This window comes from Schistocerca americana, chromosome 4 (genome assembly GCF_021461395.2).
Source record: "Schistocerca americana isolate TAMUIC-IGC-003095 chromosome 4, iqSchAmer2.1, whole genome shotgun sequence".
In the NCBI taxonomy this organism is placed as follows: domain Eukaryota; kingdom Metazoa; phylum Arthropoda; class Insecta; order Orthoptera; family Acrididae; genus Schistocerca; species Schistocerca americana.
The window spans coordinates 294,237,269-294,263,593 of NC_060122.1; the positions used below are offsets into that span (position 1 = coordinate 294,237,269).

At 39.9% G+C, this 26,325-nt stretch overlaps 1 protein-coding gene across 2 annotated transcripts in view; it reads left to right on the forward strand.

Moving 5' to 3' along the window:
- LOC124612433 (mitotic checkpoint protein BUB3) overlaps positions 1-26,325 on the forward strand; it is a 65,411-nt gene that overhangs the window by 19,117 nt on the left and 19,969 nt on the right. For both annotated transcript variants that reach the window (XM_047140641.1, XM_047140640.1), the window contains exons 4-5: positions 4,495-4,646; positions 19,992-20,150. In XM_047140641.1, coding sequence (XP_046996597.1) covers positions 4,495-4,646; positions 19,992-20,150 — 311 coding nt within the window. The remainder of the gene's footprint in view (positions 1-4,494; positions 4,647-19,991; positions 20,151-26,325) is intronic.

Below are 26,325 nucleotides of genomic sequence, written 5' to 3' on the forward strand. Positions count from 1 at the left end.
CACATGTTTCTCTCTCTTCTTGTTCCCTGCTGTTTCATTGCAGGCTATACCAAACATTATTTTATATTTTTGATGTCTTTCTCTAGTGATAGAGCTCTCTTTGAATTCATTTACTTTCACTGTCTTGGAGTCAAATTGGGACAAAGCTGTTGTGTTGCTCTTTCTGTTAAGAGCTGTGAGTCTGAACTTTACTATTGAAAATAGGGGCTGTAGTTATATTTATCACCATTTTGACTTTGACATTATCTCTGGACTGTTCTTAAAGGCAAATCGGTATGCTCCACCTGGAATCTTCCTCCTGTTGTTTTGGTTAATTATCAAGCTGTTTGCTTCCTGGACAGGTGTACTTAATTCAACAAGCTGTTTTTCACTTCTGTTGGTCTTGCTATGTACCAGTTAGCACCCTATTCTATATTTTGGTTCCTGTCCAACTTGTACATTAAAGTTACCAAGTAAGATCTTCACATTTCAAGATGTTCGCCGTTCTGGTATACATCATATTCCAGTATGTTCAAGTCCTTCTGATTATTTTGTTTGTTGGTGCATGAACCTTAGTAAAAGTATCTGTTTTGTTTGAAGTGAATATTGTTGGTAAACAGTCTCTCACTTATGGGGTCAAAGACCAGATTTTGTTACTGACAACATGAAGTGTGCTGAGAACTGCGGTTTTAATCATCTTTCTCCTTTTTACTATGCTCTTAAAGAAACAATATTCAGCTGATTAAAAGATTTCTTCCCATGTGAAGCAAATTTCTTGAAATCTATTACTAGAAATTTATTGTGGTGGAGAGCTTTAGTCAGCTGTTTCATCTTGCCAGCATGTGTTAATGAGTTTGTGTTTAAAGTTGCCAAGAAAGTCTGTGGCATTGGTTTAAATTTGAGAGAGGATTTCCAAGGTGCTGCAATTCATCTTCAGCATGATGTCTTGTCCTTCTTCCTAATCTAAACAGGATGATTCCATTGTATTTCTGTGATGGTGAATTCCTTCAAAGATTATCAAACAGGGTACTAATTTGATTTTGCTGGGTCATCATGCTTGCATAGCTTGAGTTTGCTTTGAAGTAATTACTCACTTGTAATACAACCAGAACTGTCAGTCCTACAGGGCCTATACTTTGGTGTCCAGTTTGGAGCTTCGTGACACCAACCCCCCTCCCCCCCCCCCTCCCTCCCCTGCCCGTCCTTTGCCTGGGCTTACGGCCTGAAGCAACTCTGGTGAGCTACGCAGTCGATACACCAATACTTCTTATTATTTATGAATGAAAATGTAAATTGATGAAAGGCTTTAGTCATGTAAACTAAAGCAATTAAAAAATTTTCAGTGTTGTACTGTACAACAACAACACAGATTTATTCAAAATGGTATGTTTTATCATCCTCTTTGATGTAACTGAGCTTGGTCAGCCATTATTTGTGGACAGACATGATGTGGCTTGGGAGTCATTTGTCTCAAAGTGTGTAAGCATGGTGCTCTCAACAGAGGAAAGAGAATTCAAACTATTAACACTCGCTGTATCTCCAACTGAGCTGGAGAATGATTTCTCACTCACAAAACCGTGAAATTTCAGGTGTAACCTGTGTCTTACTTAAGGAGGAAACAACCTTGTGCTAAGAAAATCAGAGTGAATTGTTTACTGGAGTTGGACTTGAAATCAATGCCTTGCCTTTTGAGGGTAATGTTATTACTGATTGAGCCAATCATAAATTAACATCATAGCATTCTGTTGTTACATCTACTACTTTCCAAACTTCACATAAGCTATAAGCTGTTCTGCATAAATTGCTGGGCTAGCTCATAGAAGAAAGGCTGCGAAGGTGGTTTTTGATTTGCATTTGGATTGATCAGTCAGTAAGAGCATTGTTTGTGAAAAGGAAGAACTGGGTTAAAGACCTGGTATAATACACAGTCTTAATCTGTCAAGAAGTTTCCCTGCACTTCACAGTACTGCAGTGTGAAAGATTCATTCTGTAACTTTATGCTGCAATTCGTAGGTCAATGAACTATGCACTACTTGTAATATTCACCAGGAGACTTATACATTCATTTGTCAACCTCAGTATTGTCTGCCATGTATATTTACCGGAAATTTGCATGCATAGGTTTGTAGCTAGCATCTTCTATTATGTTGGATAACAAAGTGTCATCTATGTGAAAATCAGTTAAGTTTCCATCCTTCCCCTCGGTTCAGCTTGTGCATTAGTTGTAGATTTAAGAATAAATATTTGTAGAGCTATTTGTTATCCATTCAGAGTTGGTTGAGTTACATCCCTGTAGTCTTATACTGTTATTTGCATGAATGTTTTTTATTTCCTTGAACACCATGTTTCGTGCTTCAGATAACAGAACAACTGACAATTCTTTTTCCTGCCTGGGACAGAGAGAGAGAGAGAGAGAGAGAGAGAGAGAGAGAGTTGCCTGGAGTTGTGGTGTTCCTCTTTCATTGAAAAGGGGGGGGGGGGGGGGGGGAAAATCTAGGATATGAATGTTACAAAGGAAATCTTACATACAAAAGTGAAAAAAGCCTATCTGCCTTCAAAGCCTTCAGGGTTTGCAGTGTTGTTTACTATTGCATCAGAAAAGCTAATAGGGATAAGGAACTCTTGTACCCAAACATTGTCAGTGGAAGCTAGAACTAGCACTAGTACTTGCTAGTACTCCCGCCAGCAAAAACTTGAGGTAAATTCAGTCATGCATGTTTTGCCATCTTCAAATGATCAAAGCTGCAATAAGCTGAAGACCAGTACGAATTCCACACAGGTATATGTGGGAAATCAAGAAAAAGTTTCTCAAACAGATAATCCTCCAGTTTCAAACCAAATACAAAGAACTGAAAAAGTCACAGGGCCAAAAGATCCAAGCTCATTCCATCAGATAATGCTGCCGTGCTTCTGACTGCAGTGTCTGATGATGCTCCATCAATTGTGTCTATGGAAGAAAAAGTCCTATTTATCCGTCTCTGTATAGGAGATTGCCCCATCACAAGTAGCTTCTTGTTCTGGTGCTGAGACCGGTGCTGGCATAGACATTTTGGCAAGTCTTACTTTAATGTGGTGCATTCTATATTCTCACAAGAGCACCTCTGTAATGTGGTAAAACTTTTACAATTTTCAATTTTGTGTTTTGTGTCAACCTAAGTTTTTATGCTAGAGGTTTTAGTGTGTTTCAGAGTCTTCCTCATCCTGTCTTAGTTCAGAGACAGGCCAATCACTTTTTGCTGCTGTCTTGTTTTGTGTTTATCATTGTTGCATTTCTCTTCTGAATGAAGAGAAGGACAAAGGGCTCTTTTTTAAGTTGGTTTCTTTTAACCAGATTCACCTGAAAACAGTAATATACCAGCACTAAAGACATAGTTATCCTGTGCCCTCCTAAACATATCAGTATCATCTTCCCCGTCCCACTTGCTAGCAGATAATGTTATTATTTGTGAGGTAGAAAGTGAAAAGGGACCTTGTGTTGAAAATGTTGGATTTTGAGTTGTAATTTTTATGTTCAGTGTTAGATTATGAACAATGAGAAAGAAAAGCCAGTCTCTAAATTTGAGTGAGTTATGATAGGTGGAGTATTTGTGATGGAAAAAGTGTTTTGAGATAATGCATTTTAAAGTTTCACTTTATTGCCACTGTTTAATTGGACATATTTAATAAACAAATCCTGCTTGTATATTAGCCTTGAAATGTCATTTGCCAAATGGTACAGAATTTTTTTAAATGATCATTACATATTGTGTGGTTCACTCATTCACACCTTTAGCGCATTGTAGTGTACATAAATTTAAAACCGAGCAAATTGGCCCCAATCAGAGAAGAATTAATGAACCCCATGCTGTCTTCTTTTGGAAATGTATTTGTATTTTCATTCTGCGTTATGACCAATGGCAAATTAGCGATATATGTTAGTATTTATAACTATAATATAAAAAGAGACCACATGTCTTGCTTGGCATTACTTTAAGTACAAAATGTTCTTTTTTACTTAAAACTTTTCTGAGCTCTCTAAAATGTGTCTAAAACTTAGTAGATACTATTTTGTATGAAACATCTAGAGGTCTGTTTCGCAAAGACTGAGATAGAATGCTTTTAATGATTTTATTGACTCATGTTAGTTTCAAACTACTTTCAAATTGATAAAGACATGTACAGAATGAAGCAAATTACTATAATAAAAAAAAATGAAAATAAAGATTTTAGACCTTTGAATGCTTGTACTGAAAATTTTAATTCTCCGACAAGAGGTCCCTTTTCATTTTCTGTGTAGCATAAATAGCTCTATCTGTATTCCTAAAGTTCTTTTGCTTCAATCAATAAATTTTATACTTTAAAGGCTCATTTTAATGTTCTTGTTTTTCTATATATTAATAGCATCAGGCTATGATTTAGTAAGTCTTCTCAATATATATAAAACTTCCTTTTGAAAACTTAATGATGCACGTTTTAATTCATTAATGAAAAAAAAGTGTTTGAGACAGTTTGCTATGTTACATGATTGTTGTTTAGAAACCATTGTGGGAACCCATGACAATGCAATAAGAGCTGTAGAATATTCACCAGAAGTGAATGCAATACTCACAGGAAGCTGGGATGCTTCTGCTAAATTATGGGATCCAAGAAGTGCACGCTGTGTAGGTACCTACACGCAACCAGACAAGGTAAGCATTTCTGCTCATAAAGTGAATGAAATTTCTCTCTACACATGACATAAGTTGTGTTTCCATCTAGGCTTGAAGTACGGCTCCAGTTGCAGGAAGCTCTCAGAGTAATATAGTTGGATGTCATGGTTTAATTTAGCATTGCCACCAAAGTTTAGTCATGTATGTTCACTGGTACAGTGCATGCAGATCATCATTTTTTTTTTACTGAGTTGAGTGTCTTCTAAAATAAGGTGTATGCTTCTAGCACTCTGTTCTTAAGTGTTTTTATTATTATTTTTTTATGCACTATTGTTTGGAATAAAAGGAGAGAATGGAAAAAGCTGTAGTGCTTAGTCTGATAAATGACTGTAACTCGGTTGTCAGAATAATAGTTAGGGATTACTATTTAATTATATCTCAAAAAATATTAGCACACACTTTAATATAATTAATGGATCAGGTGAAGTACTTCATATTTGTATTATTTAAGAGGAGAGATCATTGTAAACACAAGTAATTCCAGCCATGTGGATATCAACACAGTGTTAAATAATTATTGAAGTGAGGAACAGGAGCTTGTAATATTCTGTAGTTTTCAAAAATGAGAGAAATACTACAATTAGAAGTCTATATTTTTGTTATTTCAGTCTCATTTCATGTAGTTGAGAGGTTAAGCTGTACATCGTAATTTTCTGCACTGAAAACCTGGCTATATAAATGTGAACCTTTAATAACAGAACATGAGTGTGTTCTATGGCAATTAATGACTGATCTGTCCGACCAATATAAAATTAAGTACATACCTTCAACAGTGCAAATGTCTTCAACATTTTGCAAGTATCAGTGTGGTATGGGAAATATTTATATCCTTTGATATCAGTCACCTGCCTCCATTGCTAAGGTCACTAATGCACACCTGTGTGGTGATGCTTGACTCTAATGTGAGCCGGATTGAATCATGGTGGTGGAAAATTTTGACTGCCAATATTTGGCCAGGGAGGGGAGGAAAGTTAGTTGTGTAAAGTTCCTGATTACCAGTCTTCACACCATCGTCCTGGATTGTATTCCAAACCTCTCCACAGTATTTCATGAAGTGATGGCGTGTGACACTATTGATTGTGATCCATCTGACAGATGAGGTCTTTAATCTTGGTGGCCTCCTTGGGTGCTATTTGAGTAGGCTGTATTGCAAAGATCCATGGCTGCCGCTGTTTTCTGCTTGAGGTGGATGACTTACGAGAAGTGGAAGGAGGAATCCATGACAATCAACAGCATGGGGACTAAGATAGTGAATTACTTAAATGTGTGGGCAAGACCTGGTGCTAATATACCTGTGCTGCCAAAGCTCAAGGAATCTGGCATTGGTAAACCAAAACTGCAACCTTGTCATCTCCAATGCTATAAAACCCTCAGTTAGAGCTAACGACATTTATTGAACGCAAGTTATATAGGAACAAATTAAAATTGTCTGTTAGCCCACAGACAGCAACAGTTCTGGATAGTGAACCACAATAGGAATTAACATGGAATAGTTTCTGGTGAAGGTGGATAAAGTCCAGGCACTATGTAATCAAACAACTTATATTTAGTAATGAAAGTTCCATTAAACCTAGTAGTGGTGGGAACCATAATTATGTAATTTGGCTTATTATGCTCACAGTAAACAGTTGCAGTGGCCAGTTTCTGCAGGTAGAGGAGAATTGGATAATAGCATTTGATGGGAGAGTATAGCGTTACAGATCATTGGTTTGGTTATGGGTTACAATATGTTCCACTCCACTGACGATTTATTACCTGGTTTCTATACATGCTAACTTTTATCTTACAATTACTTTGCAGTTGCAGTTCTTCAAATTATTTTGTGTAGTGGACCTGCTATGCAGTGCCACGAGACCCTGCCATGAGACTTCAGCTTTTGCAGTGGGGCAGGTGCTGAAAGAGAGCTCTAATGTGTTATTGCCACTAAATGACGTAGTCATTTTTGTGACAACTCCCGTTTTATAAATGCCTTTACAATTGTGGGTGAACAGATCTCTCTTAATGTGTAACTAGAACTAGATCACAACATGAATTACTGTACTGATTTGACATTTCAGAAGAGACTGACAGAATGACAGTTATTATTTATGATCTTCAGTTGTTTGGGCATTGACATTATTGCTCCATGGCTTCCAGTGCACCACCAAGTTGTAACGCCAAATCATAAGCAGGCCTCCAAGACAGGTGGAGATGTATTTGCCATCACACATTGTTGATATGCTGAGCTGCCATCTTGTACATTCATGCGCATATTTGTATTTCAAACCACACTGTCCTTTTATTCTTTAAATAACTATAGGTTCCCCTTTCATTTCAATGATAATAATAATAATCAGCACTTAAAGTACCTTAAACCAAAGTCTATTTTTATTTTATTTTTTTAAAAAGTCAATTATGCAATGCAGCGAGCTCGGTAAAAGATAGTTACACTGAACACACTGTTCAAAATATAGGAATCTCTAATCATACTTTTACTCATTACCTTCTATAAACTAGTAAGTACCTTTCTCATTTCACATTTTATTACTCTATTTGTATGGGATTTCTATGAGCAATCATAGCATTTCACAGAGAATATGAAAAATACTTGTAGTCGAACTGTTTGATCAGGCTATATCGTGATTACTCAATTGTGACTGCTTTTCCTTTCCTTTTCAGTTATTGATTGCAACAACTTAAGTTTCTCAAATATATGGAGATTAAAAGAAAAATTTAGGTCTATCCGTACCATAAGAAGTTACATGCTGACATTTTGATCCACAATCCTCTCAACAAATTTCAGATTTGTGATTAGTCAAACATTTGCCGAAAGGTGAATGCAAAGAATCATCAATACCTGATGTATTTACCTTCAGCTATTTTGGAGAACACTTCAATAGTATGACTAACAGTCACTGTACAGCTTCTAACCTCTGTAAAAGCTGCACTTATACCTTTTTCTATGGACAGGTACTGTGTAAAAACCTTTTAGGCTTTTCATTGGAAGTGTCCCTTTTTTAATTCCTTGTTAAAAATTGGCCAGGTGCGAGTAGGGCTTGCACACTACGAATATAGTTTTGTACATTGACAGTTCATCCATTCCAGGAGTTGAAAATCTCAATGCTTTATGCCTTTTATTGAGAGTGATACTGGAAAAATATCGGTCCCAGGGACTCCATGACTTTCAAGAATGTTTTAGTTTGACATCAGGTAACAAATGACAAAATTGGAAATTAACAGTTTTCTGATTTTTTTTTCCCTTTACATTTACTGTGAAACCAAAGTAACCGAACATCCAGAGGACCCAGTCCATTCCACATTAACACATTCAACACCGTTATGGAGCCACCACCAGATAGAATAGTGACTTGTTGACAACTTGGGGGCATGGCTTCATGAGGTCTGTGCCATACTCAAACAATACCATCAGCTCTTATCAACTGGAATAGGGATGCAACTGACCAGGCTGAGGTTTTCCAGTTGTCTAGGTTCCAACTGATGTGGTCATAAGCCCAGAAGAGGCACTGCAGGTAATGTCGTGCTGTTAGCAAAGGTACTCGCATTGGTTGTCTGCTGTCATGGCCCATTAACACCAAATTTTGCCACAATGTCCTAACAGGTATGTTCATCATTTGTCCCACATTGATTTCTGTGGTTATTTCACGCAGTGTTGCTTGTCTGTTAGCACTGACAACTCTAAGCAAACACCGCTACTCTCGGTAGTTAAGTGAAGGCCGTTGGCTACTGCGTTGTTCCTGTTGAGAGGTAATGCCTGAACTGTGTTATTCTTAGCACTCTCTTGACACTGTGGGCTGCAGAATACTGAATTCCCTAGCAATTTTCGAAATGGAATGTCCCATATTTCTAGCTCCAACTACCATTCCCTGTTCAAAGTCTGTTAATTCCCATTGTGCAGCCATAATCAAGTTTGAAACCTGTTCATATGAATGGCTTCAGTAAAAAAGACAGTTCCACCATTGCACTGCCCTTTTATACTTTATGTATGTGATACTGTCTTGATTTGTATATGTGCCTATTACTATCCCATTACTTCTGTCACCTCAGTGTATATGATGTACTATCACCAATTTGCCATTTTACAGTATTTCATTCCCTTTTATACATGATCAGTTTGACTAGTTAATCTACCTTGAACCTCTTGTTGCCATTTGAGCAGATTGTGAGTCAATGTTTTCCTCACAAAACTAAGTTTTCTCTTGACAGCCCTGTTCAGCAGTACCTCAGTGACAGTCTGATCCATCACTTTCCTTAGCCCTGCTTCGAATTTTTCAGTAATTTAATCACCCTTTTCCTTTAAAAATTGCTCTATTTTGCTTTTGAGCTCAGCACACAGATTTTCTAAGCACAACACTACATGTTTCACTGTGAGCTTCAGGCAGTTTCACTCGAGTTGCAATATGTCAAAACTTTCGGACAAATTTTTTACCTTTTTTGGAAGGCCCTTAATGGTTTCCCTGAAACCTAAAATTTTGGTTTTTGTGTGATCCTAATCAGATCTTAACACTTCTGTTAAGTTGTTAGCCTCTTCTGCTTTCAGCTGTTCGGTTTGATTCGTAACTTGTTCACTGACTTTCTCAATTAGCTGTTTCAAAGTAGGATAATCATTAGACATAGTGTCTTGCTAATGATTCATATAGGATAGGTTACTATTAATGGTTAATTGTTATTGTTGTTGTTTTGAAAAGTCAATGGACATGCTTTTTAATTTTTGCAAATCAGTGCAGGAGAATTTTGCACTGTAGTAACAGACTCATTTGTGAGTGCTGACGTTACATTATGTACTCCAATAACGGGGCTAGAAGTAATTGAATCTGGATAAATTACTGGATTCAAATTCATAGTATTAAAACTTGAGCATTAGAATTAGAGGTAATGCTATTGGTAATACTAGGGCAGCGTGGAGGGTAAAAATCGTAGAGGGAGACCAAGAGATGAATACACTAAGCAGATTCAGAAGGACGTCGGTTGCAGTAGGTACTGGGAGATGAAGGAGCTCGCACAGGTTAGATTAGCATGGAGAGCTGCATCAAACCAGTCTCAGGACTGAAGACCACAACAACAACAACAACTACTACTACTATTGGATTCTGTACATGCATCTGTTTCAGCTGGCAGTGTAATATAACTCACCACAGGTGAGCCAGCAGTTGTGTTCAAGTTGGCAGACTTGCTATTAACAGTTTGAATATTCACATTTACAGTATTTAGTCTGCACCATTTTCAGCAATTGCTGGAGAGTTGCAACTGTAATAAGGGACAATAACTTTCCAAAACCTTATCACTTTTACATAATACAACTGAAAATATTTCAGAGGTTATGTCTGCTGCTCATTAATGTGTGTAGTAAAAAGTATCTTGGGTAACAGATACTGATCACACTAACCTGTGGCATGTGCTTAACTACAGTTGTACGCCATCATGCAGAATTTCTACAGATTGTAACTTTAAATACAAAAAAACTAAAAGATCTGACTAATTAAGGGAAAAAAGAGGTCTTAGTGTGTAGGAAATTTATTACTACTGAAGTGGATCTACTGATTTTAAAAGCATTAAGTGATTCTGATCTCTTTACCTGTTGCTGTATACAGCAACAATTGTTATGCTAGTAAATTTGTAACTCTTTGATATTGAATTCTTTTCCATTCAGACTTTCTTGTATTTTAGAGAGTTGAGTGCTTGCATGTAACAGAAAGGAACAAAAATATTACAGCATATATACCATAAAAATAAAGTCCTGTTACAGCCATAGCATAACTCTCCCTCTCCAACTGAGATGAAGAGTTACATTGCTGAAGGAAATTATTTGAGGAAGAAGATTTGTCGACTCGTACTTTGTTGCCAGGATAACAGGCTCGCGATGTCTAATTCACGACTGTGTTAATATTAATTATTAGAAGTGTGCAATAGTAGTACAAGTACAAGTTTATATGCCAACTAGCTCTGCAGATGACGAAAAAATTTATGAAATGTATGATGAGATAAAAGAAATTATTCAGATAATGAAGGGAGCCCCCCCCCCCCCCCCCCCCCCATGAACCATGGGTCTTGCCGTTGGTGGGGAGGCTTGCGTGCCTCAGTGATACAGATGGCCGTACTGTAGGTGCAACCACAACGGAGGGGTATCTGTTGAGGGGCCAGACAAACATGTGGTTAGACAAACGTGTGGTTCCTGAAGAGGGGCAGCAGTCTTTTCAGTAGGTGCAGGGGCAACAGTCTGGGTGATTGACTGATCTGGCCTTGTAACACTAACCAAAACGGCCTTGCTGTGCTGGTACTGCGAACGGCTGAAAGCAAGGGGAAACTACAGCAGTAATTTTTCCCGAGGGCATGCAGCTTTACTGTATGGTTAAATGATGATGGCATCCTCTTGGGTAAAATATTCCGAAGGTAAAATAGTCCCCCATTCGGATCTCCGGGCGGGGACTACTCAAGAGGACGTTGTTATTGGGAGAAAGAAAACTGGCGTTCTACGGATCGGAGCATGGAATGTCAGATCCCTTAATCGAGCAGGTAGGTTAGAAAATTTAAAAAGGGAAATGGATAGGTTAAAGTTAGATATAGTGGGAATTAGTGAAGTTCGGTGGCAGGAGGAACAAGACTTTTGGTCAGGTGAATACAGGGTTATAAATACAAAATCAAATAGGGGAAATGCAGGAGTAGGTTTAATAATGAATAAAAAAAATAGGCGTGCGGGTAAGCTACTACAAACAGCATAGTGAATGCATTATTGTGGCCAAGATAGACATGAAGCCCACGCCTACTACAGTAGTACAAGTTTATATGCCAACTAGCTCTGCAGATGATGAAGAAATTGATGAAATGTATGATGAGATAACATAAATTATTCAGATAGTGAAGGGAGACGAAAATGTAATAGTCATGGGTGACTGGAATTCGAGTGTAGGAAAAGGGAGAGAAGGAAACATAGTTGGTGAATATGGACTGGGGGTAAGAAATGAAAGAGGAAGCCGTCTGGTAGAATTTTGCACAGAGCATAACATAATCATAGCTAACACTTGGTTCAAGAATCATAAAAGAAGGTTGTATACATGGAAGAATCCCGGAGATAATAAAGGGTATCAGATAGATTATATAATGGTAAGACAGAGTTCTAGGAACCAGGTTTTAAATTGTAAGACATTTTCAGGGGCAGATGTGGACTCTTACCACAATCTATTGGTTATGAACCTCAGAATAAAATTGAAGAAACTGCAAAAAGGTGGGAATTTAAGGAGATGGGACCTGGATAAACTGAAAGAAACAGAGGTTGTACAGAGTTTCAGGGAGAGCATAAGGGAACAATCGACAGGAATGGGGGAATGAAATACAGTAGAAGAAGAATGGGTAGCTCTGAGGGATGAAGTAGTGAAGGCAGCAGAGGATCAAGAAGGTAAAAGGACGAGGGCTAGTAGAAATCCTTGGGTAACAGAAGAAATATTGAATTTAATTGATGAAAGGAGAACATATAAAAATACAGTAAATGAAACAGGCAAAAAGGAATACAAATGTCTCAAAAATGAGATCAGCAGGAAGTGCAAAATGGCTAAGCAGGGATGGCTAGAGGACAAATGTAAGGATGTAGAGGCTTATCTCACCAGTGGTAAGATAGATACTGCCTACAGGAAAATTAGAGAAACCTTTGGAGAAAAGAGAACCACTTGTATGAATATCAAGAGCTCAGATTGAAACCCAGTTCTAACCAAAGAAGGGAAAGCAGAAAGATGGAAGAGTATATAGAGGGTCTATACAAGGGCGATGTACTTGAGGACAATATTATAGAAATGGAAGAGAATGTATATGAAGAGGAAATGAGAGATACGATACTGCATGAAGAGTTTGACAGAGCACTGAAAGACCTGAGCCGAAACAAGGCCCCAGGAGCAGACAACATTCCATTAGAACTACTGACGGCCTTGGGAGAGCCAGTCCTGACAAAACTCTACCGTCTGGTGAGCAAGATGTATGAGGCAGTTGAAGTACCCTAAGACTTCAAGAAGAATATAATAATTCCAATCCCAAAGGAAGCAGGTGTTGACAGATGTGAAAATTACCAAACTATCAGTTTAATAAGTCACAGCTGCAAAATACTAACACGAATTCTTTACAGACGAATGGAAAAACTGGTAGAAGCTGACCTCGGGGAAGATCGGTTTGGATTCCGTAGAAATGTTGGAACATGTGAGGCAATACTGACCTTACGACTTATCTTAGAAAATAGATTAAGGAAAGGTAAACCTACGTTTCTAGCATTTGTAGACTTAGAGAAAGCTTTCGACAATGTTGACTGGAATACTCTCTTTCAAATTCTAAAGATGGCAGGGGTAAAATACAGGGAGCGAAAGGCTATTTACAATTTGTACAGAAACCAGATGGCAGTTATGAGAGTTGAGGGGCATGAAAGGGAAGCAGTGGTTGGGAAGGGAGTGAGACAGGGTTGTAGCCTCTCCCCAATGTTATTCAATCTGTGTATTGAGCAAGCAGTAAAGGAAACAAAAGAAAAATTCGGAGTAGGTATTAAAATCCATGGAGAAGAAATAAAAACTTTGAGGTTCGCAGGTGACATTGTAATTCTGTCCGAGACAGCAAAGGACTTGGAAGAGCAGTTGAACAGAATGGACAGTGTCTTGAAAGGAGGATATAAGATGAACATCAACAAAAGCAAAACGAGGATAATGGAATGTAGTCGAATTAAGTCGGGTGATGCTGAGGGAATTAGATTAGGAAATGAGACACTTCAAGTAGTAAAGGAGTTTTGCTATTTGGGGAGCAAAATAACTGATGATGGTTGAAGTAGAGAAGATATAAAATGTAGACTGGAAATGGCAAGAAAGTGTTTCTGAAGAAGAGAAATTTGTTAACATCGAGTATAGATTTAAGTGTCAGGAAGTCGTTTCTGAAAGTATTTGTATGGAGTGTAGCCATGTATGGAAGTGAGACGTGGACGATAAATAGTTCGGACAGGAAGAGAATAGAAGCTTTCGAAATGTGGTGCTACAGAAGAATGCTGAAGATTAGATGGGTAGATCACGTAACTAATGAGGAGGTATTGAATAGAATCGGGGAGAAGAGGAGTTTCTGACACAACTTGACGAGAAGAAGAGACCGGTTGGTAGGACATGTTCTGAGGCATCAAGGGATCACAAATTTAGCATTGGAGGGCAGCGTGGAGGGTAAAAATTGTAGAGGGAGACCAAGAGATGAATACACTAAGCAGATTCAGAAGGATGTAGGTTGCAGTAAGTACTGGGAGATGAATAAGCTTGCGCAGGATAGAGTAGCATGGAGAGCTGCATCGAACCAGTCTCAGGACTGAAGACCATAACAACAATAACAATAACAACAACAACAATGAATCATTTAATGTATCATTACAACATCCCTGGTACCATCAAAGACTAGTAATTATGTACATTGACAGTATAATTAAAGGATAGTTCCTACTCACTGTATAGCAGAGATGCTGAGTCACAGAAATGCACAACAAAAAGATTGCCGCACAGTTAGCTTTCAGCCATCAAGGCCTCGTCAAAATTACACACACACACACACACACACACACACACACACACACACACACACACACACACACACACACACACACACCGACCACAGTCTCTGTCAGCTGGAGCCAGACTGCGAGGAGCAGGCCACTAAGGGAGAGGCAACCAGGTGGGGGTAAGGAGAAGGTTGTGGTGGGGAGGGGGATGGATAGCAGAGTAGGGGTGGGGGATGGTAAAGTGCTGCTGGGAGCATGCAGGGATGAAAGCAGAGTGGGGTAGCTATTTGCACTAAAGCGGGGGGCGGGGTGAGAGGAGAGAAGTAAGAAGGCTGGTGTGTTGGTGGAATAGAGGGCTGTGTAGTTCTGGAATGGGAACAGGGAAGGGCCTAGATGCGTAAGGACAGTGAGTGACGAAGGTTGAGAGCAGGAGTATTACGGGAATGTAGGGTATATTGCAGGGAGAGTTCCCACCTGTCCAATTCCGAAAAGCTGGTGTTGGTAGGAAGGATCCAGATGGCACAGGCTGTGAAGTGAAGCAGACATTGAAATGAAGCAAGTCTTGTTGAGCAGTGTGCTCAGCACTAGGATTGTCCAGTTGTTTCTTGGCCACAGTTTGTCAGTGGACATTCACATGGAGACACAGCTTGTTGGTTGTCATCACCACATAGAATGCAGCACAGTGGTTGCAGCTTAGCTTGTAGATCACATGACTGGTTTCGCACGTAGCCCCACCTTTGATGGGATAGACTGTGATGTTTATGACAGAACTTGAGTAGGTGGTGGTGGTGGTGGTGGTGGTGGAAGAATGTATGGATAAGGTCTTGCATCTAGGTCTGTTACAGGAATATGAGCCATGAGGCACAAGGTAGGGAACAGAAATTGTGTAGGGAAGGATGAGGATATTGTTTAGGTTCGGTGGGAAGCAGAATACCACTCTGGGAGGAGTAGGAAGGATAGTGGGTAGAACATTTCTCATTTCAGGACATGACAGGAGGTAGTTGAAACCCTGGTGGAGAATGTAGTTCAGTTGCACCAGTCGTGGATGGTACTGAGTCAGGAGGGTAATGCTCCTCTGTGGCTAGATGTTGGGACTTTGGGTGGTGTTGGGTAACTAGAAAGATAAGGCACAGGAGATATGTTTTGTACAGTGTTGCAATCTGTAACAGCCTCAGTGAGACACTATAAATTTTGAGAGGGACCGCTCATCACTCCAGGTGCAGTGGCCACAGGTGGCTAAGCTGTGTGGAAGGGGCTTCCTACTATTCAAAGGGTAGTGCCTGTTAAAGTGGAGGTATTGTTGGTGGTTGGTAGGTTTGATATAGACAGAGGTACTGATATAGCTGTCTTTTTGAGGTGGAGGTCAATTTTGAGGAAGATGGCTTGACGGATTGAGTAGGACCAGGTGAAGTGAATGGGAGAGAAGGTGTCAAGGTTCTGGAGGAGTGTGGATAGGGTGTCCTCACCCTCAATCCAGATCATGTTTAGGAAGGATTTCCCTAGATGGCCCATGAATAGGTTGGCATAAGATGGTACCACATGGGCACCCATAGCCGTACCTCAGACTTATTTGTAGGTAATGCCTTCAAAGGAGAGGGTAATTGTGGGTGAGGATACAGTTGCTCATGGCGGCTAGGAAGCAGGTAGTTGGTTTAGAATCCTTAAGGCCATGGGCATTAGTGATGTTAATGTACAGGGAGGTGGCATCAGTAGCTCATTTCCTGCTCCCACCTTTGACTTCAACAGTCTACTACCTCTACAACAACTTCTAGACCTCCCCCATGTCCCCTCTTGGCTGACAAACCCTGTTTCGCATACCTACTACATTTACCCCATCCTGCAAAACTCCCTCTCACCACCACACAGAATCCGGAACCTAAACAGACCTGAAGCACAGTCATGAACATTTCCTCCAAAAGCCTAAGCCCTACCGAAGTATCAATCCTTTCCAAAAGCCTCACCTTTTGCCCAACCCCGAAATTCAGTCATGCAGGACTTGCTGAAGACCTTGTCTCCTTCTCCCAGTCCCTTCAGTGGAAACACTTTTTTGCCACCAACCCTACCTACTGAACCAAAGACCAATCTTGAACTCTGCCGGACTCAGTTTACTCCTCCATCTAACCGTGATCCAGCCCCACAGCCCCAAAATCACCCCCTGGTAACTTTTCACAATTTCTTAATCTCGAACCTTGCCCGCCATTATTCTCCAAATACCTTGACATAGAAACCAACTTTAAATCCACAGAAAGATGTGCAGTCCACCATCTAAAACCTGATCCCGACTGTATTATCCTACCTGCTGACAGTGGCACTGTTGTTTTGAACCACAAGGAATACCTGCCAGAAGGACCCCACCAGCTCTCAGTTACGTACACCTATATATCCTGCCACAGTGATCCCATTCGAGAAATCCAGAAGTAGTCTCTACTCAAATCTTTAGGCCCACCCCAGAACCTCTCCCGGAGTCCATCTCTCTCCTCAACCCTACCATTCCCCACACTCCTACCTTCTACATATTTCCTGAAGTCCATAAACCCAACCGCCCAGGACACCTCATTGTGGCCAATTACTGTGCCCCCACACGGAGAATCCCTGATCTCGTTGACCAACACCTTCAGCCTGTTACCTGAAACCTACCCTCCTACCATTTCCTCCACTGACTCTCCACAGTTCCTGTCCCTTTAGCACACAGTGCCCTGCTTGTCACTATTGATGCCACCTCGCATAACACTAACATCCCTAATGTCCATTGCCTTGAACTCTACCTTTCCCAAGGCCTGACGGATTCCAAACCAACCACCAAGGACAAACCTACAAACAAATCCGAGATAAGCTATGGGCACCCATGTAGCACCATCTTATGCCAACCTATTCGTGGGCCATCTAGGGAAATCCTTCCTAAAAACCCAGAATCCCAAACCCTTCACCTGCTTCAGATTCATTGATGACATCTTCGTGGTCTGGATCAAGGGTGAGGACACCCTATCCACATTCCTCCAGAGCCTCGACACCTTCTCCCCCATTCACTTCATCTTGTCATACTCAACCCATCAAGCCACTTTCCTCGAAGTTGACCTCCACTTCAAAGATGGCTTTATCAGTACCTCTGTCCATATCAAACCTACCAACCACCAGCAATACCTCCACTTTGACAGTGCCACTCATCTCATACCAAGAATTCCCTTCCACACAGCCTACCCACATGTGGCAGTCGCATCTGGAGTGATGAGCGGAGCGGTCCCTCTTGAAATATACCGAAGGTCTCACTGAGGCTGTTACATATTGTACCTGCCCTCTCAACCTCGTACAAAAGCAGATCTCCCATGCCTTATCTTTCTAGTTACCCAAAACCTCCCAAAGTTCCACCGTCCAGCCACAGAGCAGCATTCCTCTCATGACTTGGTACCACGCAGGACTGGAACAACTGAATTACGTTCTCTGCTAGAGTTTCGACTACGTCTCATCATGCCCTGAAATGAGAAATGTCCATAAAGGTCACCTATCCAATCAAAGACAGGCCTACCTGTCAAATCAGTTATGTCAGCTAAGCTGCAACTAGTGTGCTGCATTCTACGTGGGCATGACAACCAACAAGCTGTCTGTCTGCATGAATGGCCACCGACAAACTATGGCCAAGAAACAACTGGACCATCCTGTTGCTGAGCATGCTGCCCAACATGACTGCCTTCATTTCAATGACTGCTTTACGGCCTGTGCTATCGGGATCCTTCCCACCAACATGAGCTTTTCTGAATTGCACAGGTGGGAACTCCCCCCCCCCCCCCCCCCCCCTCTACATTCCCAAAACCCACCTGGTCTTAGCCTTCAGTAGTTATTGTTCTTACTCATCCAGCTCCTTTCCTGTTCCCATTCCAGCACAACACAGCCTTCTGTTCCACCAATGCACCCAGTCTTCTACTTTCTCTCCTTTCCATTAACCTCTCCCCCGCTGCCCTCTCCCTCTGCCCAACCTTCTGACTGCAACTAGCTGCCCCAGTCTCCATCTCGTCCCTGCATGCTCTCAGTAGCACTTTACCATCCCCCATCCCTACTCTGCTATTCCTCCTCCTCCCCACACTGGCCTTCTTCTTAACCCCCACCCGGTTGCCTCTCCCACAATGCCCTGCTGCTTGTAGTCTGGCTCCAGCTGCCAGAGACTGTGGTCGTGTGCGTCCAGGTGGGCGTGTGCACCAGTTGTGTGTGCCTGAGTGTGTGGGTGTGTGTAGGTTGTCCAACTCAGTATCTCACTTATATGGTAAGTAGCAACTACCCTTTTCATTATATTGTTACATTTTGTCTTGATATTTCCATTGTTTTATTAGGTACATTAGATACACAGCAAACTCTAAACTTCTGCAGCTCTCTTACTATTTTAGAACGTGGCTGCTGCTGGAATTAATTGTAGAAAGCCTGTTAGGGCATTCCCTGGAGGTAAATCAGACTTAAGTTGTAAGTTGTCAAGTAGAGTTGCATTCTTAGCTTGATAAGTTGATATAGCATTACACACAATAGCTCAGTTTATGAGATCTAAGTTTGAGCCCTGGTCTGCCAATTGTAATCTGCTGTGATGGCTCCCGGCACAGTCTGCTGTGTAGTGAATGTTCCAGTTTGCACCTCTCAAGGCTACAAGGCTATTGTAGTGCTTTCCAAATCTTCTTCCCCCCCCCCCCCTTCCCCCCTCCCACACACACACACCTTGTAACCACTGCTAAATTAGGAAGTTAGGTCGACACTTAAAAACTTGAGTTAGTGGCTCCACCCCCCCTCTATCCCCCTCTCTCTCCTCTATCCCTCCTCTCTCCCCTCTCTATCCCTCCTCTCTCCATCCCTCCTCTCTCCCCTCTCTATCTCTCTCCTTCCCCTCTCTCCACCCCCACCCCCTGCACCACCTTAGTTCAACTATGGCTGCAGTAAACTGACATGATTGATCTATACACAACCAACAGTTCAGAAAGTTTGTATGACCTTGTTATGTCAGTCACTAGGATTGAATATTTTTATTCCATTTTCTGCTTCCTACTCAAGCATTGTGTGATGAAGCAAAGTGATGCAGCAAAACATACTCAGATATTTGTATAAGGGATTTTGGATCAAAATCTAGTGTGACTGTACTGGATTTTTTGTAATTTCTGTCATTGATTTGCAGTGGAAAATCAGTGGAATAGTTCATTAAGTGAAGCCACAGTCATTTCCTTAACTCATGAGGATGGATAATTACCCTACTTTTGGTTGGAGTCAAGTGTTATCAGCAGTGAAACAGTAACACAGTGATACAAAAATGGATAAACAAATTGAATTTGGGAAAGAAAGTATCAGAGATATGCATGAAGTAAATTAAGGAAACTGTAGGAAAAAATGGTGGAATTTAAACGTAAATGTCAGGTCTCTTAACACTATCGTACCTGATATGGTGGTCTGTTTCTAACATTTTAACAGCTGATTAAATTAAATGTGATTACATGCTCCAACCCCCCCCCCCCCCCCCCTCCTCCCAACTCCACCTTCTCCCCTTCCCAACCTGACTTTTCCAAAGACAGAAGTCTTGTTTTAACTAAACATTGCTTTTATATGAGTGGGTACGTTAGTGTCTAATTTGATGTTGCAGCAGTTCAGGCAACTGCTGTGACCTGACACTTTCTGGGAAGTACATCTTGTCTCTCAGTGACGATGCGGAAACACTTCTCTCTCGTACAGAAAATATTCCTGAATAATTCAGATACTGTACTTCTGAGATGTTGAATATTTGAATTGTCATTTTATTTATTAACTCTAAGCTTCAGTTTGTTTTTCTACAGTGCATTAACATTGCACCCTCTGTTGTGTTCTAGGTATTTACAATGAGCTTGTGTGGTGAAAAATTTGTTGTTGGAACAGCAGGACGAAAAGTGTATGTTTGGGACTTACGTAATATGGGTTATGTACATCAGAGAAGAGAATCAAGTTTAAAATACCAGACAAGATGCATTCGATGCTTCCCAAACAAACAGGTATGTCTTAAATATATAAGAAAGTATATATAACACTGGATAATAGGATGGATTACACACACACACACACACACACACACACACACACACACACACACACACACACACACCATTTTTCAATTTTTATGTGGAAAGATTTATTGGACCATCCTGATTATCATTGTAGTAGAATCTTAAAATTCTCAATTTGTGCCATCTCCGTCTTACACAGTGTTTTTAGTACAGTAATAATGTGCACCCTGTTTTATGGCCTGTCTTCCCTGTTACTTGCATTTTTATTAGATTTTGCCACCATGTTTTTTTTACTTATTTTCTCATTTAATCAGCATACTCTGGTTCATTCCGGAGTGTTGGACAACTAGCTCTGTGTATGGAGTAGTATTCTTTTAATTTGTGAGTAGAATTAAAAAAAATTATTTGTTCGCAATATTATAAGATAGTCATTTGTACTCAGTTTGTGAGAGAAACTGCGATTAGTTCATGGAAACCACTTCTGGCTCTAAAAGTCTTTCTGTGGTGCCTATATTTATAACTGGTATTTGCATAATATATTACCTCTTAGTGTCGACAATAACATGAAAGACTTTCAAGTAGATTGAAAGGTTTTAGGACTTCAGCGTCTTCAGTGAGATCTTACTTACAGGGAAAGTAAATTACTGTGGCAGTCATAGAAAATTTTTGAAAATAAAGGGAAACAAGAGTCACTCATATTTCCAGATGTAGGCATGCACTTGGCAGTTGTAGAAAGCCAAAAATAGATAGTGAAAACAGCTTATTTATAGGTTTGTAGTTTGAAGAAAAACATACAACTTCATTCTTTGTGTGCCACCATTGAACATCACGTGTCTTTCACTTGGAAGTCTCCATTCACAGTTTTATTTTTACCAAGCAAATGCCCTTTGTTACTGATGTCAGATTACCTATAGATCTGACAGTTACTTATTAATGTGCTCTCTCAATATAGTTCTTGGTCTTGTCCGTTAACTGTAATTAGAAACTGTTTAAGGATCCTCACATCACTGATGCAAACCTTCGTCTTTCCTAAATTATCATTCCATAATACACTGACAATAAATATTTCTAGGATTTGGACCAACTCATTTCATTGCACTGTTCCATAGGACTTCTGAGTAAGTTTTGTGACACCATATATAGACTTGGCTTAAAGTTGTCTTCTTTACCAAATTTGCAGTGGTTACTGCGGATGTTAAGATTTTCTTGCTTTATAACATTCCAGTCTGTTAACTATCTCACTCACCGGCATTGTCTCCACTTCTTGACCATGTCGTTCCCTCTGAGACCCATAATATTTTTGATAGGCTTATTACTGATGATTTTACGTTAACTTCAAAACGCATATATGCTCTTGCTAACAAAAATGTAGCTGCTCATCATACAATATGGCTCTAATAAACTACATTTACCCAACTGTAAGATGGTTTTTTTTCCCAACTTTGTCCCTTAGAAAATACAGGATCATCTTAAATTCACAGATTAAACTATTGTTGCTGAGGTCTGTGTTTTTACATTGTTTAGTAGATTAATATTGGGGTCATCTTACATTTGGGTCATTCTGTGTCAATTCAGCATAGCTTTCCAACTGACCATCTTAGATTTTTTTCAAATTTGGTGCATACAATGTTACAGACGAGAGATGGAAAACTACCAGTTTGCAGAGGTTTGTGACAATTATGAAAGTTGCAGTTCTGCAAAATTTGGAAATACTGTGAAATTTGCATGTGTCTGTCTCACACCCAAACCTCCACATGTCAGATACTCAGATCACTACCAAACGTTGTATGTAGATAGAGTATCAACCAAAATGCCGATTTAGTTTATGCTGTGTGTGTCGTCCAGTAGAACATGCATAAACAGTAATTAAAAGTAACACTAGAACTATGGAGCACAGGAAAGGCATATCTGTGATTCATAGTTTTTTAGATGCTGTGGGTGAACGGTAGAGCATTAGGTCATTGTACCGAAGATCCCTCATTCAAACACCACTGAAGACAATTTGTTTTAACTGTTTATCGTGAAACTGTTGTATGGGAGAACATTTTCATGACGTGTAAAAGGACTTTCCGGAGTTATAGTAATGCCCTTTTGGCTCTCTTTTTGCTTCGTTAGCTGAGAGAAGCAAACCTGTAGAGCACATATTTATAAATGGGCATGGTGTTCTGTTGGACATATGTAACAGAACTGACACCAGTCATGATGAAGCAGCTAGTGCATTTCTAATTCCAGAGAATAAGTATAAACAGTCAGAACAGTAGAATAAAGACACAATTGCATCACACACATGGAAGTATTAATAGTCCCATATAACACTTTCACACATAATCTAGTAAAAAAACAGTTGTCATCATTGGGGTATGAACCCAGGACCCTTGTGGTACGATGATCTAATGCTCTACTAACTTCCCCACAGAAGCTGTACGTATTAGTTGCTCGCAGTACTGATTTTCTTGTACTTCGTAGTTCTGGTGTTACTTCTAATTAATGTTTATGCCCGCTCTGCTGGACCACAGCACATAGTACAAACTAAATTGGAGTTTTGGTTGATACTTGATTGACATAAAATGTTTGGTAGCTATCCGAGTGTCTGACATGTGGAGGTTTGGGTGTCGGCATAAATGAGTATAATTCTGATATAGTAATGAAACTTGTCTAATTAAAAAGCTAATGAGTAGAGCTTTACATTGATATGCAACATGGTGGGTTTGTATGAATTTTCACATTTAAGTTCATTGATCTTAATTTTTGATCTTGAATATCTCAGAACATTCCACCTTCAGGTTTTTTTTTTTTTTTTTTTTTTTTTTTTTGCCCCAATATGCCAGTATAAATGTAATAAATATCAATATGGCACACCAAAGGCATCACGATTAAAAATGTATTTCGTCTACATAACTACATTAACTAGATGCAGTAAGCAACTATGTATCCATGGGTGTCCCCCCCCCCCCCCCCCCCCCAGAGAACAGCAGCAATTGCAGTCACTATTATTCTGACAAATTGGTGAAAGTATCTTGCTGTGTACAGCCAATCAGAGAGACTTTTGTTTCAGCTAGACATTGTTAACTTGTTTCATGGCTGTAACTTATTTACTTAAACTGTGCTCTGTACATTGCTGTGTAGTATTCAGCAGGGGGGGGGGGGGGCAAAGAAAAAGATCATTTCAGGTCAAAGTTCTAGTGCAGCAGTCCATTTAGAAAATATGCTCATGCAAGAGTACAGAAGAATTAGAGGAATGTTCAGGAGTGGATGGTAAGAAAAAGGGTCCTAATATATTGTTAGGTGGAAAAATTGCAGCAGATGTAGAAAGGAAAAGCCACAAAGCTCATTAACCCCTGCAGGTGTTGCCTCAGCTGTACTAGGTACTTTGTGTAGATTCTTTAAATGGCCTACACATATAACTATATATTCACACTGTCCCCATTTGGCAAAGATATCATGTAGAGGTATCAGTAAATTAACAGAAAGTTGAAGGGTAAACTGTGTCACTTATTTTATGTACTTCATCATCCCCCCCCCCCCCTTCCGATTTTGGTGTCTGTTGGTCCTTTGAGGTGGTGCAATAAGGATGTACGTAATTGCGCTCTCCATGTTATTTTAATGAAAGGTTATAATATGTGGAAGTCACAAGTTTTCATTCCACTGTCAAGCTATGTCCTAATTTCCTTCTCCCAGTGTGACAAGGTAGATATTAAACCATAAATCAAAATTCAAAGGAAGCAACACTGAATTAATGTTCCAGAACTGTCACAATGTTTCTTAACACGTGTGCATCCATGCCTACGCATGTTTCTCGGCATATAAATTCTGGTGCAGCTAAACGATATTTACTTCAGCTCTGAATAATTCACATTATCTCTCTCCCAAACCATTGTAACTTTCAGAGAATATGTTAAGTGAAGATGAAATAGCATCGGACCTGGCACTGGATTATTTAAACACTAACCTTCAGCTTTTAGGTGAAAAACAGGAAAATGCACCCAAAGCCTCAGTGTTGGAACATATCGTATTTACTCGAATCTAAGCCGCACCTGAAAAATGGGACTCGAAATCAAGGGAAAAAAATTTCCCCGAATCTAAGCCGCACCTGAAATTTGAGACTCGAAATTCAAGGGGAGAGAAAAGTTTTAGGCCGCACCTCCAAATCGAAACAAAGTTGGTCCATTGTAATATGAGACACAATTTAGGTCGAATGAATGACGATACAGCTACAGTAGTTTGGTTCGAGTCGTAAGCTTAGCAGTTAAGCTTAACTAGGTAGCCATTGCTATGCGTCAGGCGCTCCGTATATATTTATACGTGTACCCTTCCTTTTTCATGTGCTTCATGTGGTTTGAATTGATTGCTTATTTTTCTTTGATCTGACAAGTGCCATTCTCTTTGTTATAGGTGTTTACGTGACTCTAAGCTGAAAATGCATTATTGTACTATGTCATGCATTGTTTGTAGCATTCTGATGATGTGTGTTTATGACCTGTCGCTGCTCGCACCACGGTTTGCTTTTGTGCGCGCTACCGCTGCTTACAATAAAAAAAAGAGAGGAATCGTCTCATTAGCGAAACAATGGCAAGAGACTGCTGTTTGTTGTTACTTGCACTGATGCTTTCTTTGATAATCATCAACAAGCACCAAATAATAGACTGCGTATGATAGAAGATGTTCTGAACGAGAGTTTAGCGAAAATTTTTCTCTGTTTGAAAATCTTTGCAGACGCCTCTTTAGTACGTTACATTCCGCACAGAAATTAGTCATCTTAGATTTAAAAATCTAGTCAATTGCTGTGCTTCATTTCTGACTATCACTATTAGGCATAAGAATAATATGAATAAAAACATGTCATGCTATGTATATTCTTCCCCATGTTTGCTGTTATCTCACTCTAGTTTCGTAGTTTATTAGGAAGACAGGATTTAAATGAGATAGCAGCAGCGAAGAACACATGGCAAAATGTTTATATTCACATTATTCTTATGGTGAAGAGAATACTGCATGTGATTCACAATTCATAAAAGTTCCTATTAGCAACCATCTCTTCTCACAGGTAGGAAAAAATTCAGAACGTAGAGTTGGCCATATTGACAAACATCCCAAACAGTCTTGCCAGTCGGATTTTCGTAGTACATTGAAATGCTGCTACTTTCGAAGATGAACAATACGGAATTTGTATTTACTTCATTGGATAATGTATGAAAATGCAGTGGTCGAAACTTGGGGCGGAGAAAAAAATCTCGTCTTCCACTTTTTTTTAAATTTATTTACTGACGCAGAGGTTTTGGCGCCAGTATTTGTCTTTGTGCCTGCAAAGCATGCCTGTGTAGCGCTACATATATTCGACAGCAGAAGTTAGTTGTGGCGGCACCTACCAACATTTTTCAGAACTTCCACTTACTTTCCACTCGATTATAAGCCGCAGGCGGTTTTTTGGATTACAAAAACCGGAAAAAAAGTGCGGCTTAGATTCGAGTAAATACGGTACTTATGTGACACAACTGAAAAAAGAAGAATGTAAAACACGGAGATAGATAAATTATAGCCAGTCCGAAATGTTTTGCTACACAGAATGTATGTGTGACAAAAGACAATTTTTAACAGTACTTCCAAAGAGCTGGATTATAGGGAAAACTATGAAATAATTTTCCACTTCAGATTACAGTGGTATGAAGAGCAAAATGATTTTAGCTGAACATGGTTAATTGTGACACCAAATCCAACGTCAGTTAAGACGACGTGAAAAACTGTTCAATACGTACATGATTTTCACTGTGATCATCATTTGAGCCTTGAGACGCCAGGAAGAAAAGATTTTGTTTCTGTGTGTGTGTGTGGGGGGGGGGGGGGGGGGGGGGGGATGGAACTAAGAGTACATAAGCAGAAACAGCTAGGGTTCCACAATCTTAAGAAATTGCATGTATATTTCAAAGATACGTACCCAGATGTAAATATTGGATTCTCGAAATTTTGTGAGTTGTGGCCAAAACACCGTGTCATTGTGTATATCAGTGGGACCCATGCTGTTAGTTCATGAGTGTCTCACCAAAATTTTAAGTTAATAGTTGAAGGGTATAAATTGAGAGCTAACAAAGTGTGAAGAACGCTTATTACGATCATATAAACAGTGTGCACTATTTGTTATATGCAAGCCTGCACTTCCAGCATGTTT